The 12,757-nt window shown below is 41.4% G+C and overlaps 1 protein-coding gene across 3 annotated transcripts in view; it reads right to left on the reverse strand.

The window, feature by feature from the left end:
* EPC1 (enhancer of polycomb 1) overlaps positions 1–12,757 on the reverse strand; it is a 138,333-nt gene that overhangs the window by 3,249 nt on the left and 122,327 nt on the right. For 2 of the 3 annotated variants that reach the window (XM_025184459.3, XM_075922663.2), the window contains 4 exons: positions 3,066–3,184; positions 2,898–2,984; positions 2,153–2,294; positions 1,670–2,036 (listed from right to left, as the gene is read on the reverse strand). In XM_025184459.3, coding sequence (XP_025040244.2) covers positions 1,670–2,036; positions 2,153–2,294; positions 2,898–2,984; positions 3,066–3,184 — 715 coding nt within the window. The remainder of the gene's footprint in view (positions 1–1,669; positions 2,037–2,152; positions 2,295–2,897; positions 2,985–3,065; positions 3,185–12,757) is intronic. The other variant, XM_075922664.2, reaches the window with a different exon arrangement.

Raw genomic sequence — 12,757 nt, forward strand, 5'->3', positions numbered from 1 at the left:
TCCTTCCCTGTCTCCCTGGCAGCGTTTCTCAGGCTGCAGGCCAGTGAGACCAGGTCCCAGCCCCAAGCAGTCAGAGACCATTTGATAGGAAACCTTTTCAGAACCAGCTGCGGCAGCACAGCCCCTGGCCATTGCCCTGAGGTCTGGCCCAGCCTGGGAGGGGGCAGGTCTCAGGCTCTGCCCAGCCTCCTGGGCACCAGGTGAAGCAAAGGGCACGAGAGTCTCTCTCCCCTGCCCCCTCCCGACTACAGCAAGGCCAGCCCCAGCCAAGGGGGGCAGTAGTTACCCTGGTGAAGCAGGACTTCAGGGTGGGAGCCACACAGGGAGCGGGGAAACCCAGCCCCGGACTCTCAGCAAAGGGAAGACCCGTTCCTCAGCGCTCCTCGGGCCCATCCCCGCTGGACAGTGCAGAATTCAGCCCCCCGGAAGCCCCGCTTCAGGAGCAGGAAACTGGGGGACCCACCGCTTTCCTGCCCCGCCAGACTAACCAGGCATCCAGGCCGGGGCGTTCTCGGGGTCCGGGAGCTAGGCTGGCAGGGAAAGGGCCGGCAGGGTGCCACGTGTGGACCTGGCACTGCCACTCTCTCCTTCCCCCGGGGCCCTTCCTAGTCCCATGCCCCCAGCCCGCAGGCAGACAAGGCGGGACAAACTCCCAGCACCGGGTGGCCACGGACAAGGCAGGCAGCAGGCGGAGACAAGTGGGGCTTATCCTTGGCAACTGGGCAGTGGCCCCCCCCCGTAGGGAGCTGTCCAGGGGCCCCCGCTCCTCCCCTTGCCACCGGGCCCGCACGCCTGCCGGGCCAGGTGGGAGTGCAGGAGAGGAGGAAATCAGCTGCCATCCCTTTAACAGGCACTGGAGTGGAGTTCAGGCTGAAGTAGGCAGCAGAGCTGGGCAGCAGCAGGAGGCAGAGGGCTGATAGCAGGCTCCAGGCGTGCATGGTGCCAGCGCTGCACAGCAGGTAGTAGCATCTCCCGCGGCCCTTTAAAATCAGCGGGGTGGGGCTGGGCATTGCTGGGAGCGGCTGCTTACCTGGAAATGCCGCCCCTGGAAAAGTGCTGCCCCAAGCACATGCTTGATTTGCTGGTGCCTAGAGCCAGCCCTGGTGTGAGCTCTCTGTGCTGAGGAATGTCAAAGCAGCACAGCAGTCTGTCCAGACTTCCCACTGCAGCAGCAGTCTGCTTGCTGCTGTGTTTTTAGCAAGGCAGAAATGGAGCATTCCAATGATTTGCTCTTTTTTGTTTGTTCCCAAAATGGAGCAGCTCACTCAGATACTTCCCAGAGCTTTGAAAAGGTAGGGGCAGCAGAGCCATTAGGGCAGGCATTATGGGATTAGGGAGGAAGCCAGTTCTCTGGACAAAACAAAAACACAGAGTCCACAACGGCTCTTTGTTGACAAAGGGAGGAGAAAAGACAAAAATCTCTTGCAGAGGTGGAAGTTTTTTGACGCCAAAACTCAGTGTCCACTCCCCTCACTCCAAAAAATGCTCTCACTGTTTTGTCAACAAAGGCAGTTTTTGGTGACAAAATATGCCAGCATGGACAAGATCTTCAGTCTAACAGAGGAAGAACAACAGCTTTGGGTTAACACACTGAAATTTTGAGTTCAGAACTATGCAGTGGAAAATGGCAAAATAAAACTAAGAAAACTCAGACACATACAGAACTTACCTTGGTACAGAATCCACAGAAGATGAAGCTGGAACCTTGGGCACCTGACAGTTTGCTGCTGCAGCCAGCTTTAAGGCAGATGATGGAACAGCACTTAAAGTCCTAGGTATATGTCGTGCATTGAGTGTGGAAATAGAGTTTACAGTGGCAACCGATGAGGGTACAGTTAATCGAATATTGTTCCCAATCAGGACCTGAGTTGTTGCAGAATTGGCAGCAGTTACTTGGTGACTCAGTGCGCTGTGGGAACTTGAAGTCTGTGTTATATTTGAAGGCGGTAACAAGGTTGAACCTGCTGCTGACGATGAACTTGTATGTACAAGCGTGGTGGGCGTAGTACTACTGAGGTGTAAGCCCTTGTATACTCCTGCAGAAGAATGAATGAATTACAAAATTTTTTTGTTACTCCGAACAGGGATTTCACGTATCAGTCATAACAGCAAAATATAATCAGAATGAAATTAGATATGCATAGCTCCATACCTGAGGCCTGAAGGATTCCATTCACCCCAATTCCAAGCACCACATCATCCTTCATTTTGAATCCCATCAATTGTTCTGATGTAACCAAAGCTGAAGCAGCAAATTGAGCACTAACAGAATCCAATGTTTTGGATACAAAACCCTAAGAAGAAAGGTGGAAAATAAATGTGATAGGTTTCAGAAAGTCAGCACTCCTATTTTTATGCATACACTAGAAATGTACAAACCAGTACAGAAAAAGTAAGAACTGATCCAAGTCCTCCTCCTTCCGTAAAACCAAATTTCTGATGTTTAGTGAAGTTAAATACTTAAATGCAGTATTCCCCATGTCCAGCACTATTCCAGCACTAAAACATACACAAGTATTTCAAATGCACAAAAGACTACCCTTCCTTACATCACGTTTCTCATGATTTCCAAACCAAACTGGAAGATTCAGGAAGGTCAGATGGCCAACAGCAACTTCTGAAACTTTGTGTGTTTCTCCATTTACATTTTCTGTTACATATTTAACTATTTGATATTTTTACAACTAAAAACAGGACATGTTTACATACTGGTAATAAAAGGTAAAAACCTGGCGTTAAAACATATAGTCATACCTACAGTTTTAACAGGATAACAACATGGCTGGAGGGTTTTTTTTTGCAACATGTATTCCCAAGTCTGAGTATTTCATTTAATCGATTCACTCATCTTTCTGGTTTTGTTAAGAGGGAGCAGAGGCAATGTCTGCCACACTCACCTGCAGTGTCCCTTCTAAACACTTTACAGAATGGCTATGATGTAGATTCAGGCGAAAGCCACCTTCCTGTTCGTTAGTTTCAAGGTTCTATGGCAACAGTTGACAATTAGAGATGAACCCTGGTGGGAAACAATGAGGAATAAATCATAGCACAGACAAATCCCTCACCTGTGACGTGTTGGCAGAGGAATTACTATTTGCTTGCTGTTGATGAATTTGTGCAAACTGCTGTTGCTGCATTAGTGCCAGTTGCTGTTGATGTTGCTGGTATTGTTCGGCTGTAAATGCTGAACAAAATATAAAATGAGAAAATACTATATCAAAATATGTATATGTTGCATAAATAAATCTTTTATAATCTTAAAACAAAAATATTTCAATGCATTATGGCAAATTCCGTGTTGCATCTTCATGGCCACAGACGACGATCCTTCTAGCAGTTTTGCTGAAACTAAGTTTTCGCCCATTGAACACATTTGTGGTGATGGATTAAACACCTGCATTTAGCCTATGATATGAGGGAAGACCTCTCATTTAACTGAAATTAAGGGATTACGGCCATTTTGGCACAAACCACCACTCAGATAAAACTGATTTGCAATGGCTGTGTTTCAGAGTAGTAGAGGTTAAGACTATCTTTCATAAGTGCAGATCCAAGGCATTACTTTGTCAGATGCTGAACATTCTGAACTTCCATAATCTAATGGGAATGAAGGTGAAGAAGGCCTTCAAGTTTAATATTTAGTTGAAAATATAAAAATGAATTTGACAGTTAACCAAAGAAAACTTTGTTTTATCACCTTTATGATCTCTCAACATAACTTCACTATTCCCACCACCCTGCTTTGTGCAGACTAAGACACCTTCTATATTATTATTTTTTTTAAATCATGCATAGTGTCAACTCCATTAATGGAGAATTTCATAGAAGCTACTTTGTTCCATTAATGAGCTCTTAGAGTGTACTATTAGTCATAACAAATTTCAAATCACAGTTTTCCCCAACTAATCCACCTGGAAAAAAAATCCAGTCAATAAGAATGAAGTTGTTTATGTTGATTTACAGAAGGATGTCTGAGGAAAGACACTATTATACTAATACGTCTATAGAGAGATCAGTTCTAAAAAACAAAAAATAAAATTCATTTTGAATCCTCAAAATGGTCTCTATAGTTTTAATGAAGAAAATTCTCTTTTGCCAATTTAAAAGTGGGATGGTGATTAAATCCATTCTAGAGTCAGACTAGACCACATCTTGTGAGTTTTTTCTAAGTAAGTTTCAGGCCCCTAAATTTCCGGGGAATTTTTTCTAAACAAATTTTGTGAACATTCTAATGCAATAACAACTCCCAATGGTTTCTAGAGTTACAACTTATCAAGTGAAAGATATCCAACTTTTTATAAGAACATGGGAATTAATTGCTTATTCAAGAAAATACACTATCTTGGCCAAAGCTTTTATCCTTTATTCCCAACTACAGAAAATCTGTACTCCTAACAGCTTACATGAATCTAATATTTTCAGGAAAAGACTAGAATGTTTTTAAATGTTTGCTGAATGCTAGATGATAGAATAGTTAATCAAATGGCTTGTGATTTGAAAACAGGACAAATTAATCCATAAGAAGTTTCAAAAGATCATACTTCTTCTGCCTACTCAACTAAATAATGACTCAGAAATATTTGCATCATTTGCAGCTACAAATTAAGACTCTGTACATATCTTTTTTCTGGTCATATATTGAAAGATCACTAAAATTATCACAAAATCTATTTTAGGGTTTTATACTGCTGCCCATCCATGTAGTATTTGACTGTCCATATATAACAGCTAAGCACAATAAAATAACATAGAATTTCAAATAAGTTAAAAGCTCTTCTGATAAGTGTGTTTTATGAAGACTAATACACCTAACAACCATACAGTGGTTGTTCATATATAACCATGTGTAATAATACTGCATCACCTCCAACTTATTTCTTTTAAAAATGGCAAATTGAGTTGAGATTTGTTCTGAAGATGAAAAAAACAACACACATTTATTGCATTAGTAGGCGTTTCATTTATATAAATCTATTAGTAAATTATAACTAGTTGCTGATATATATATATTAGTGTTTATAGAAACCATACAAATGACAACTAGGAGAATTAAGATTTTAAAATTTAGATGATTTTTCTTCATGTTAATTCTCAGTCACTCAGCAAAAAGTTTTTGCATTCTAAAGGAACAAGTGTGTAAATGTATTGCTTAAAAATGAATGGAATGATTTAATAAAGAGAGGAATAATCCACTGTTTATCAACTGGTATCTTAAACTATATGGACATAAAGCTGCATGTATATTTTAAAAGCTGCCTCCTGGCACGCACTGGCTCCCAGGAAACAGCCAGTCACCCTGCACGTAATCATTGAAATTTTCAGCGGTTGCACAGTTTTTTAATTACACACATTTTAATATCCCTAGTAGTTTCCAAATAGCATTTTAATGAATTAATTCAGTCCACATGGGAATTACCCTTTCCAGCCATTATAAAAATACTTGCAATAACCGTTTAAAAAAAAGAAAAAAAGCAAGGGTAAAGAAAAAAAAAACTGATCTGCCCTCCACAGCATTTCAATTATTTAATCTCAAGTTAAAAAAAAAAAAAAAAAAAAAAAAAAAAGTGTAAAGGAAGCATTGAAATTCAATGGTAGTTGGCTGCTTCACTTCCCTGAGGGGTATTTGAAAATTTGCTTTTCAGATACTCAGTCACTTACACATGCAAAAAGCCTTGTAGAAGGTTTTAGAAGAAAGCATCTCACTATGCTATTTAATCTTCTGTATATCCTTTATTTTCAGTGCATTTGTACAAATCTGACTGAGATTAGACAACTCTCCTGTAAAATCACTGATCTACACAGCAAAACTGGACAGCACTGTAAAGACGATGGTTTATGGTCTTTAAATTCAGATCAAATAGTTTCACAATTTTTTTATAAGCGCAAAGCTGATTATCTCCAGCAGCTTCTCTAACAGAACACCACATTTCAGGAAGAAAATTCTGTTCACCTTTAATGAAAAGCCTTTTAGTACTAATATTTGCGGATTAGCAGAAATTGACTGCCAAAAACAGGCTAGTTGGAACGACTGCAGAAAGAATACTTTTCCCCTTCATCTACCACAATATACTGTTTTTGCTTGTAAAGTCAAACCAAGATTGTTGAGTAAACATTAAAGTTTAGGATCTTAGAATCTTGAGTGTCAATGAAGGGAAATGCTAAACTTGTTGAATAAGTATTCAGTTAAAATATCAAGTTGTAAGATGGGAGTGAGGAACCTCAGGCCTGGGGGCTGGATGCAGGAGAATGTGGGGAGTGACATTCTCCTCAATCGGGGGGCTACAGGGTCCCCCCCCCACACTTCTCACTTGTGTGCAGCCCCGACTGATTTTTCTGTGGGTCAGTGGCCCTTGATTCAAAAACAGGTTCCTCACCCCTGTTGTAAGATGACACTTTCTAAGTTGTTTAGTTACTATGCAGACATCTGGAAGCTTTATTATTTTTCAGCTCTTATTCCATAAATGAAATTGTAAAGGATTGAAGATCTAATGCAGTGGTTCCCAAACTTTTTGGCATCATGCCCCCTTTTTGATTTTTGAGAAACCCTCATACCCTCCCCCCCTCAAAAAAAAAATAGCAGTAAAACTTGTGGGGGGGGGGGGGGGGAGGAGAGGGGAGAGGGAGAAGAGGGGAGAGAAAATAACTGACCAGGTAGAGCTACACGTGTTCCAGTGGATGCCCAAGCCAGGAAAACACATGTCCAGTATTTTCTGAAATTTTTTTTACCTAACAGACCAGGCTCATTCTTGGGGGGAGGGGAGAGATTATTGGGGGAAAGGGGGGGCTGGTTCCAGAATTTCTTCACCCCCCCCCCGCGAGCACACCCCCCCAGTTTGGGAACCTATGATCTAATGGATAATAAAGATGGGTGATCACCTTCAACTGGTAAAGCCTCTTATTTCTAACTCCTACTTCTACCATTCAGGTTTTAATAATAAAATTGTGAATTGTGCCTTTTGACATTAATGGCCACAGAAGTATGTTCTTGTGACATTTTTACTAGAAAAGAGCTTTTCAATATTTTATATGTAGTACAATCAGATAAATGGGAAGTTCATCTATACCGGCATTTCTCAAAAATCATTGTATCACTAAATTATAGCATGACTCTAGTGCCTTGTAGTCAGAAGTTAGTGTTTTAAATAAAAAGAATGCATTACAAGGCTGTATCTATGAAAAATAGCCACTAAATATTTTAATTTACAAGACCGTCTTTATATTTGGTAGTAAAAAATAAATATGCACCTAATGGGAAAGGTGAGTTTGAACTGATGAACACAAATGCATATAAGTGGGGCTCTGTGTGGCTGAAGTAAAGACAAAGGTAATCTTGAACAGTACTGAAAAAATGGCTTCACAGAGGCAGATGGATGAAAATAGCATGTGAGTTTTCAAACCTGCAGACAACAGTTTTGGATATTCTTCTCACATAGAAATCTAGAAGTTAGCAAGAGATTGTTTAGGAAATTTCAGCATCAATGTCTCATCACAAGAAAGCTTGATTTTTTTTCCCTCAGTGAAAGAAAAACCAAAAACCATCTCATACTTGAAGTGAAATATTCAAGACATTTAGGCATTCAAAAATGTCTACCAAAGCAAGCCACTTAGCATCTGCAAACTTTTTGGCAAGTAGGGAATTTTTGTCAAAGAAAAATTCTCACTTTGAGCAGTCTTTCTTTCTCTAGAACCTTTCCTCAAGACAGCCACAGAAAGTAACTGATGGTGCATAGCTCCCACCTCATAACTCCAATCAGATGTATGCTTTGTGCTATTCTTGATTAAGTTGACTATACAAATGGCCTCATCAAGAACTTACTCCTCCCCCCCCACTTGTCCATGTATAATAGTGAGCCCAAAATGCTGTGTTCTGCTTCGGATGCTTTTAAGTGCTCCTTTACCAGAACTTCGCCACATACCACACATACTGTGGCCATGGATCTTCCTAGAAATCGGACCATGTAAATCCATATTCCAAATATTTTTTATCATACTTGTGGTTTATTGGATTTTTACTGCTGTTTAGATTCTCACTTGACCTTCTTTTGCTCAAAGTGGACATCAACTCCTCTTCAGTATCTCCCTTTCCTTCAGAAACAGTCCATTATTAAAATTACAAGCAATGTTTCAAAATGATTTCAAATCAAGGTGCTAAAGTGAGCTGCCATGTAAACAAGTCCCTAAATTCAGAAAGTATTTTCTGTATGAAAGTGATGCAGGGAGGGGGAAAGGACGACACTTGTAGGACTGCAGGTACAGAGGGTGATACCAACCTAAATTGCTTGGGCTTGAAGCCCTGCCCAGGAGGTGTTAGGCTCATAGGAGCTGCAAGCTGCCTGGGGCTTCAGCCCCCTGCTCCAGCTGCCTAGGGAGAAGTGGGCTGCCTGGCACTTTGGCCCTTAGCCACTGCAGCCACCTCTAGAGTAGCCAGTTGGCTGGGGCTTCAGCCACCCTTCATCTGTGGACTTCTGGGCTGGGACTTTCTGCCCTGACAACCCCATCAAAACGGAGTCATGACCCACACTTTGAGATCCCAGATCTATACATATCTGTCTTAGATGTAGATTTTTTTCAATATTTCAGTCCAAAGCGAACCCCCCCCCCCAAATGCAGTAGATTATATTTTTAATTCTCAGAACAGACTGTTTCAGGTACTAGCGAAGACCAAACCTCAAATCTAGCTATTATTCTAAGACCAACTATATCTGAAACCACATTAAAGGAATCATGCTGCACCTGGTGCTTCTCCCCAACATAAACTAGCAAGCCTATGTAGAAACTGAAAAATGATACCTAAAAGAGGCATAAGTGCACTGCAAAAGCACACAGTTATAAAAAACTTATTTTTGATAATTCTTAACAGTTCTTCAGATCAGCTACAGTAGGGCTGTGCAGATTTCCATCAGAGACCATTCTGGTTCCTAATAAGGCTTCTGAGGCATCTTTAAAATTGGGAGTATTCGAAAGAATATTCATTCATCCAAGAGTTCAACATACTAGCTGGAAATTAAAGCGGCACTAGAATGTTTAAAAATTCTCAAATTTTGATAATGTTGATAGCTTGATTAACTTTCAGGAGGCACTAAACCTTAGCATTGAGTAAGTGAGGCTTCCACATGGTACCAACTTTCTAGGGCAGTAGGTTTGGATGCTAGCAATTCAATAGCATCTGAGCTCTTTCATATTTTTCAACATAATCTAACATAGTAAATTATCTCAACTCTTAGTATCCATTTTTGATCATTATCTTTCACTTTTAATGTAAGTTGTAGGGACTGATCCAAAGTCCACTGAAGATCATGGAAACACTCCAAATTGCCTTGAATGGGCTTTAAAAAGAATGGCTGTATAACAATGTCTAATGGGACATACTGCAACAAATTTAAAATAAATACTCTTCTTCCTTTATCACATCTTTTTCTCCACACAACAATTTGTTAACATTTCTTCCAAATCATGGTTAATAACAAATAGCGTGAAAGGCTACAAACTTAATAAAAGAAGACTTTGCCCAGAAAAGTCTGGATCTCAAATTGGTCATCTGACAAGGAAGTCAGACAGTTCAAAGGTTTGCTTTTTTGTGGTTGTATGCAAGTTGGTCAATTCTTACCACAGCACTGTTTGTAGCATGATGGCTAAACTGAAGCAGAGTTTTAAAGTCAGCCAGCAGTCTGACAAACTATTTCTTCTACTTCTTAATAGTTCATAAATTTTTAAGGTTGATAGCCAACTCCGGACAAATGACTCAATACATTACAGATATGCTCTTAATCATAAGAGCAATCTTGTAGGATAGCTCAAACTTTTAGAACAGGCTACCGTTGCCACATTAGGCATGCTTTGTTTTGCGCAAAATATTTAAACAACACAATCTTTACCTATCAACCTCGAAGTTGTGTTTCTCTCCTTTTTTTGCCTCAGCAGTTAATGTCAACCCATTAAACTGGTATCATGTAACTGCACAGTTTTGCTTGACATGCCTTGTTTTACATATTAATTCATACTGTAAATGTTTTTGTTGCAAATCTCAACAGGAAAATGAAGCTTACCTACCTGTAAGTGGAGCTTCTTCAAGATGTACAGTCCTTATCTATATTCCATAGATGGGATACACATATGAACTACACACAGGGGTGTCATGCAGCTGAGTCAGGAATTTCTTGCAAGCATTGCCTATTGGCCTGCACATATACCATAGTTCTCATGTTTCCAACTGAGCACAGTGCAGGCCAATGTTTCTCCAGTTTTCCATTCTTACCACAGAGTAACCAATCTGCAGCAGGGTGGATGGAGAACAGGCAGGTGATAGGTATAGTTAGGGAAAAGATCTTTAAGAACCTCCAGTTATAGGTAACTAACCTCCATTTCTTCTTCATGGGATGGTCCCCTATGTGGGCTCCACATGTGGGAGATTAACAAGCAGGTGATAGATGAGACTATGCAGAAGTGGTAGCTGACTGTATAACTATAGATGTATCTATAGTGGGCTACTATATCAGGACATCAGGTCTGGAGAAGGCATTTAAAGAGCTCCAAGTTGCTGTTCCACATATCTAGTATGGCTACATTTCTCAGAGATGCAGCTGAAGTAATCTGCTCCCTGGTAGAATGAACATTTACTCCTTCTGGGGATGAGGGAATGCCAGTTAGTTGGTAACGAAGGATAACACAATCTGAGATCAATTGTTAAGGTCTCTGCACTGATATAAGTTAATATTGAGATCACTCTGGAAACAAAGTTTAGGTGTCTTTCTATGTCCTTTGCAGATAAAGGCCAAACCCCTCCAGACACCTAGCCTTCTCTCCTAAAATATGTGGTTTAGGAAAACAATTCAGATAAGTGGGTGACATGACTCATGTAAAACTCAATCTACCTTGGGTATGAATTTGTGGTTGGGGCACAGAAAATAACTTTTTTTGATAGAAGGTATAGGTTGGACCTGTCTAAACCGGGACTCTCTGATCCAGCAACATCTGTGGTCCTGCTGGACCACAGATGTTTTAGGACTAGAGAGTCCGGGTAGAGGGTCGGTGGCTGGAGCCCTGTGGTAGAGAACCCAGGAGCCTGGCAGCAGGGCTACTGCCAGGGAGGAGGGGGAGCCCAACAGCCCTGCCGTTGCCCAGCAGGTCTGCCCCAGGGGGCCAAGAGCCTGGGATTGGGGCCGCTGCTTGGCAGCAAAACAAAGAGCCTGGCATCCCCAATGCTGCCTGGCAGCGATTCCCAGTGAGGCCAAGAGGCAGTGGGGATGCCCAGGTGAGAGCTCAGCAGCAGGGCTGCTGCCTGGCAGCAAAAGTCGACCTCAGCAGTGGGATTGCCTCATGGGACTGGGAGCCCTGCACACTGAGGGGCTGGTGGCAGGGCCAGTTGCAGGGCCATGGCAGAGGGAGCGATAGCAGGGAGGGACCAAAGATATTCTCTCCTGGTCTGGCAAAAACCCTCATACCGGAGTGGTGAGATTCTGAGGACAGTATATGGTAAGTGCTCCCAGCTCTGACTCTTTTGGCTGATGTTATAACAATAAGACTGACCACCTTCATGGACAGACAGTGCAGGTGGCCAGTGACTCAGTGACAAAGGGAGTCTTAGTAAGAGACAAGATGAAACTGAAGTCTGACTGAGGTTTGAACATCACCAATGGTAGAAAGGATCTGATGATCCCTTAAAAAAAAAATCTAGTTGTGAGGAGGATGGAAAGTGCAGACCCCTGAAGGTGCATTTAGCAGCTAACTGAACACAAAGCCTGAAGACTTAAGTGTAAGGACATTCAGGTATCAGGGATTGTGGAGTTTGGAAAAGATAATGCATTGATGAATCCAAGCAGAGAAACATTTGCATTTAACTGAGCAAAAGCTTCTCGCAGAATAATTTCTATTTTGGTTAAGGATGAACTGCATCCTCTTTGAACACGAACACACTATCAATATCCATTCATTTGTAGCAGCCTTGAATTGGGAGTGTGTGATCTTGCCTCTGTGTTGCTTTTAGAAGGTCTCGTAATGTGGGGATGTTCATGGGTGGTCTCACTGAAAGCTTCAAAAGATCTATGAAACAGAATAGTCTTGGCCAATTTGGTGCAATGAGGATGATTCATGGTGGATCATGGAATATCACAGTAGATATTCCATAGAATGCCAGGCAATCTTTGCACCTGAGGAAGGCATTGTCTAGAGTATGTCCCCAGTGCTGCTCTTGAGCAGTACTAATTAAACTTCCTGTTTGCCTTTGAGGCTGGCTGGCATTTCCCATGACCAACAAGGCAGTCGAAAACCAAATAGCAAATCTCCCAATTCTTAATTTATGGAAAATGTCTGCTCAGGCAGTCTGCTCTGCAATTTTGCACCCCTGGTAAGTATGTTGCTGCTAGAGTTAAGTAATGTTTGATGCACCAATTTCAGAGAGATTTCATTCCCCCATTCCTGTTTATATAAAATACTGTTGTCAACATTATCAGAATGTTTTAATTGGATGGACTGAAGAAAAGAATTGCAAAGCCTAACAGATCACACTGAGTTCTTGTAAGTTGATGTGCATTCTGAACCCGTGACGTATGATCACCCATGCACACACTCCTACCCAACATGGAGGCATTGGTAACTATGGTTCTCAGATGTGTGAGAGATGAACTGTATTTCAAACCAAACAGTCTCCTATTTTGTCCATTAGCCAAAAATAATCTAACATCTTGGGTGGAATTGGTACCCATACAGATTTTTAGTTTTCATAATAAATTTGTTTAACTGATATAGCTCAAGAATTGGC

This window comes from Pelodiscus sinensis, chromosome 2, assembly GCF_052426305.1.
Source record: "Pelodiscus sinensis isolate ZL-2025 chromosome 2, ASM5242630v1, whole genome shotgun sequence".
Taxonomy (NCBI): domain Eukaryota; kingdom Metazoa; phylum Chordata; order Testudines; family Trionychidae; genus Pelodiscus; species Pelodiscus sinensis.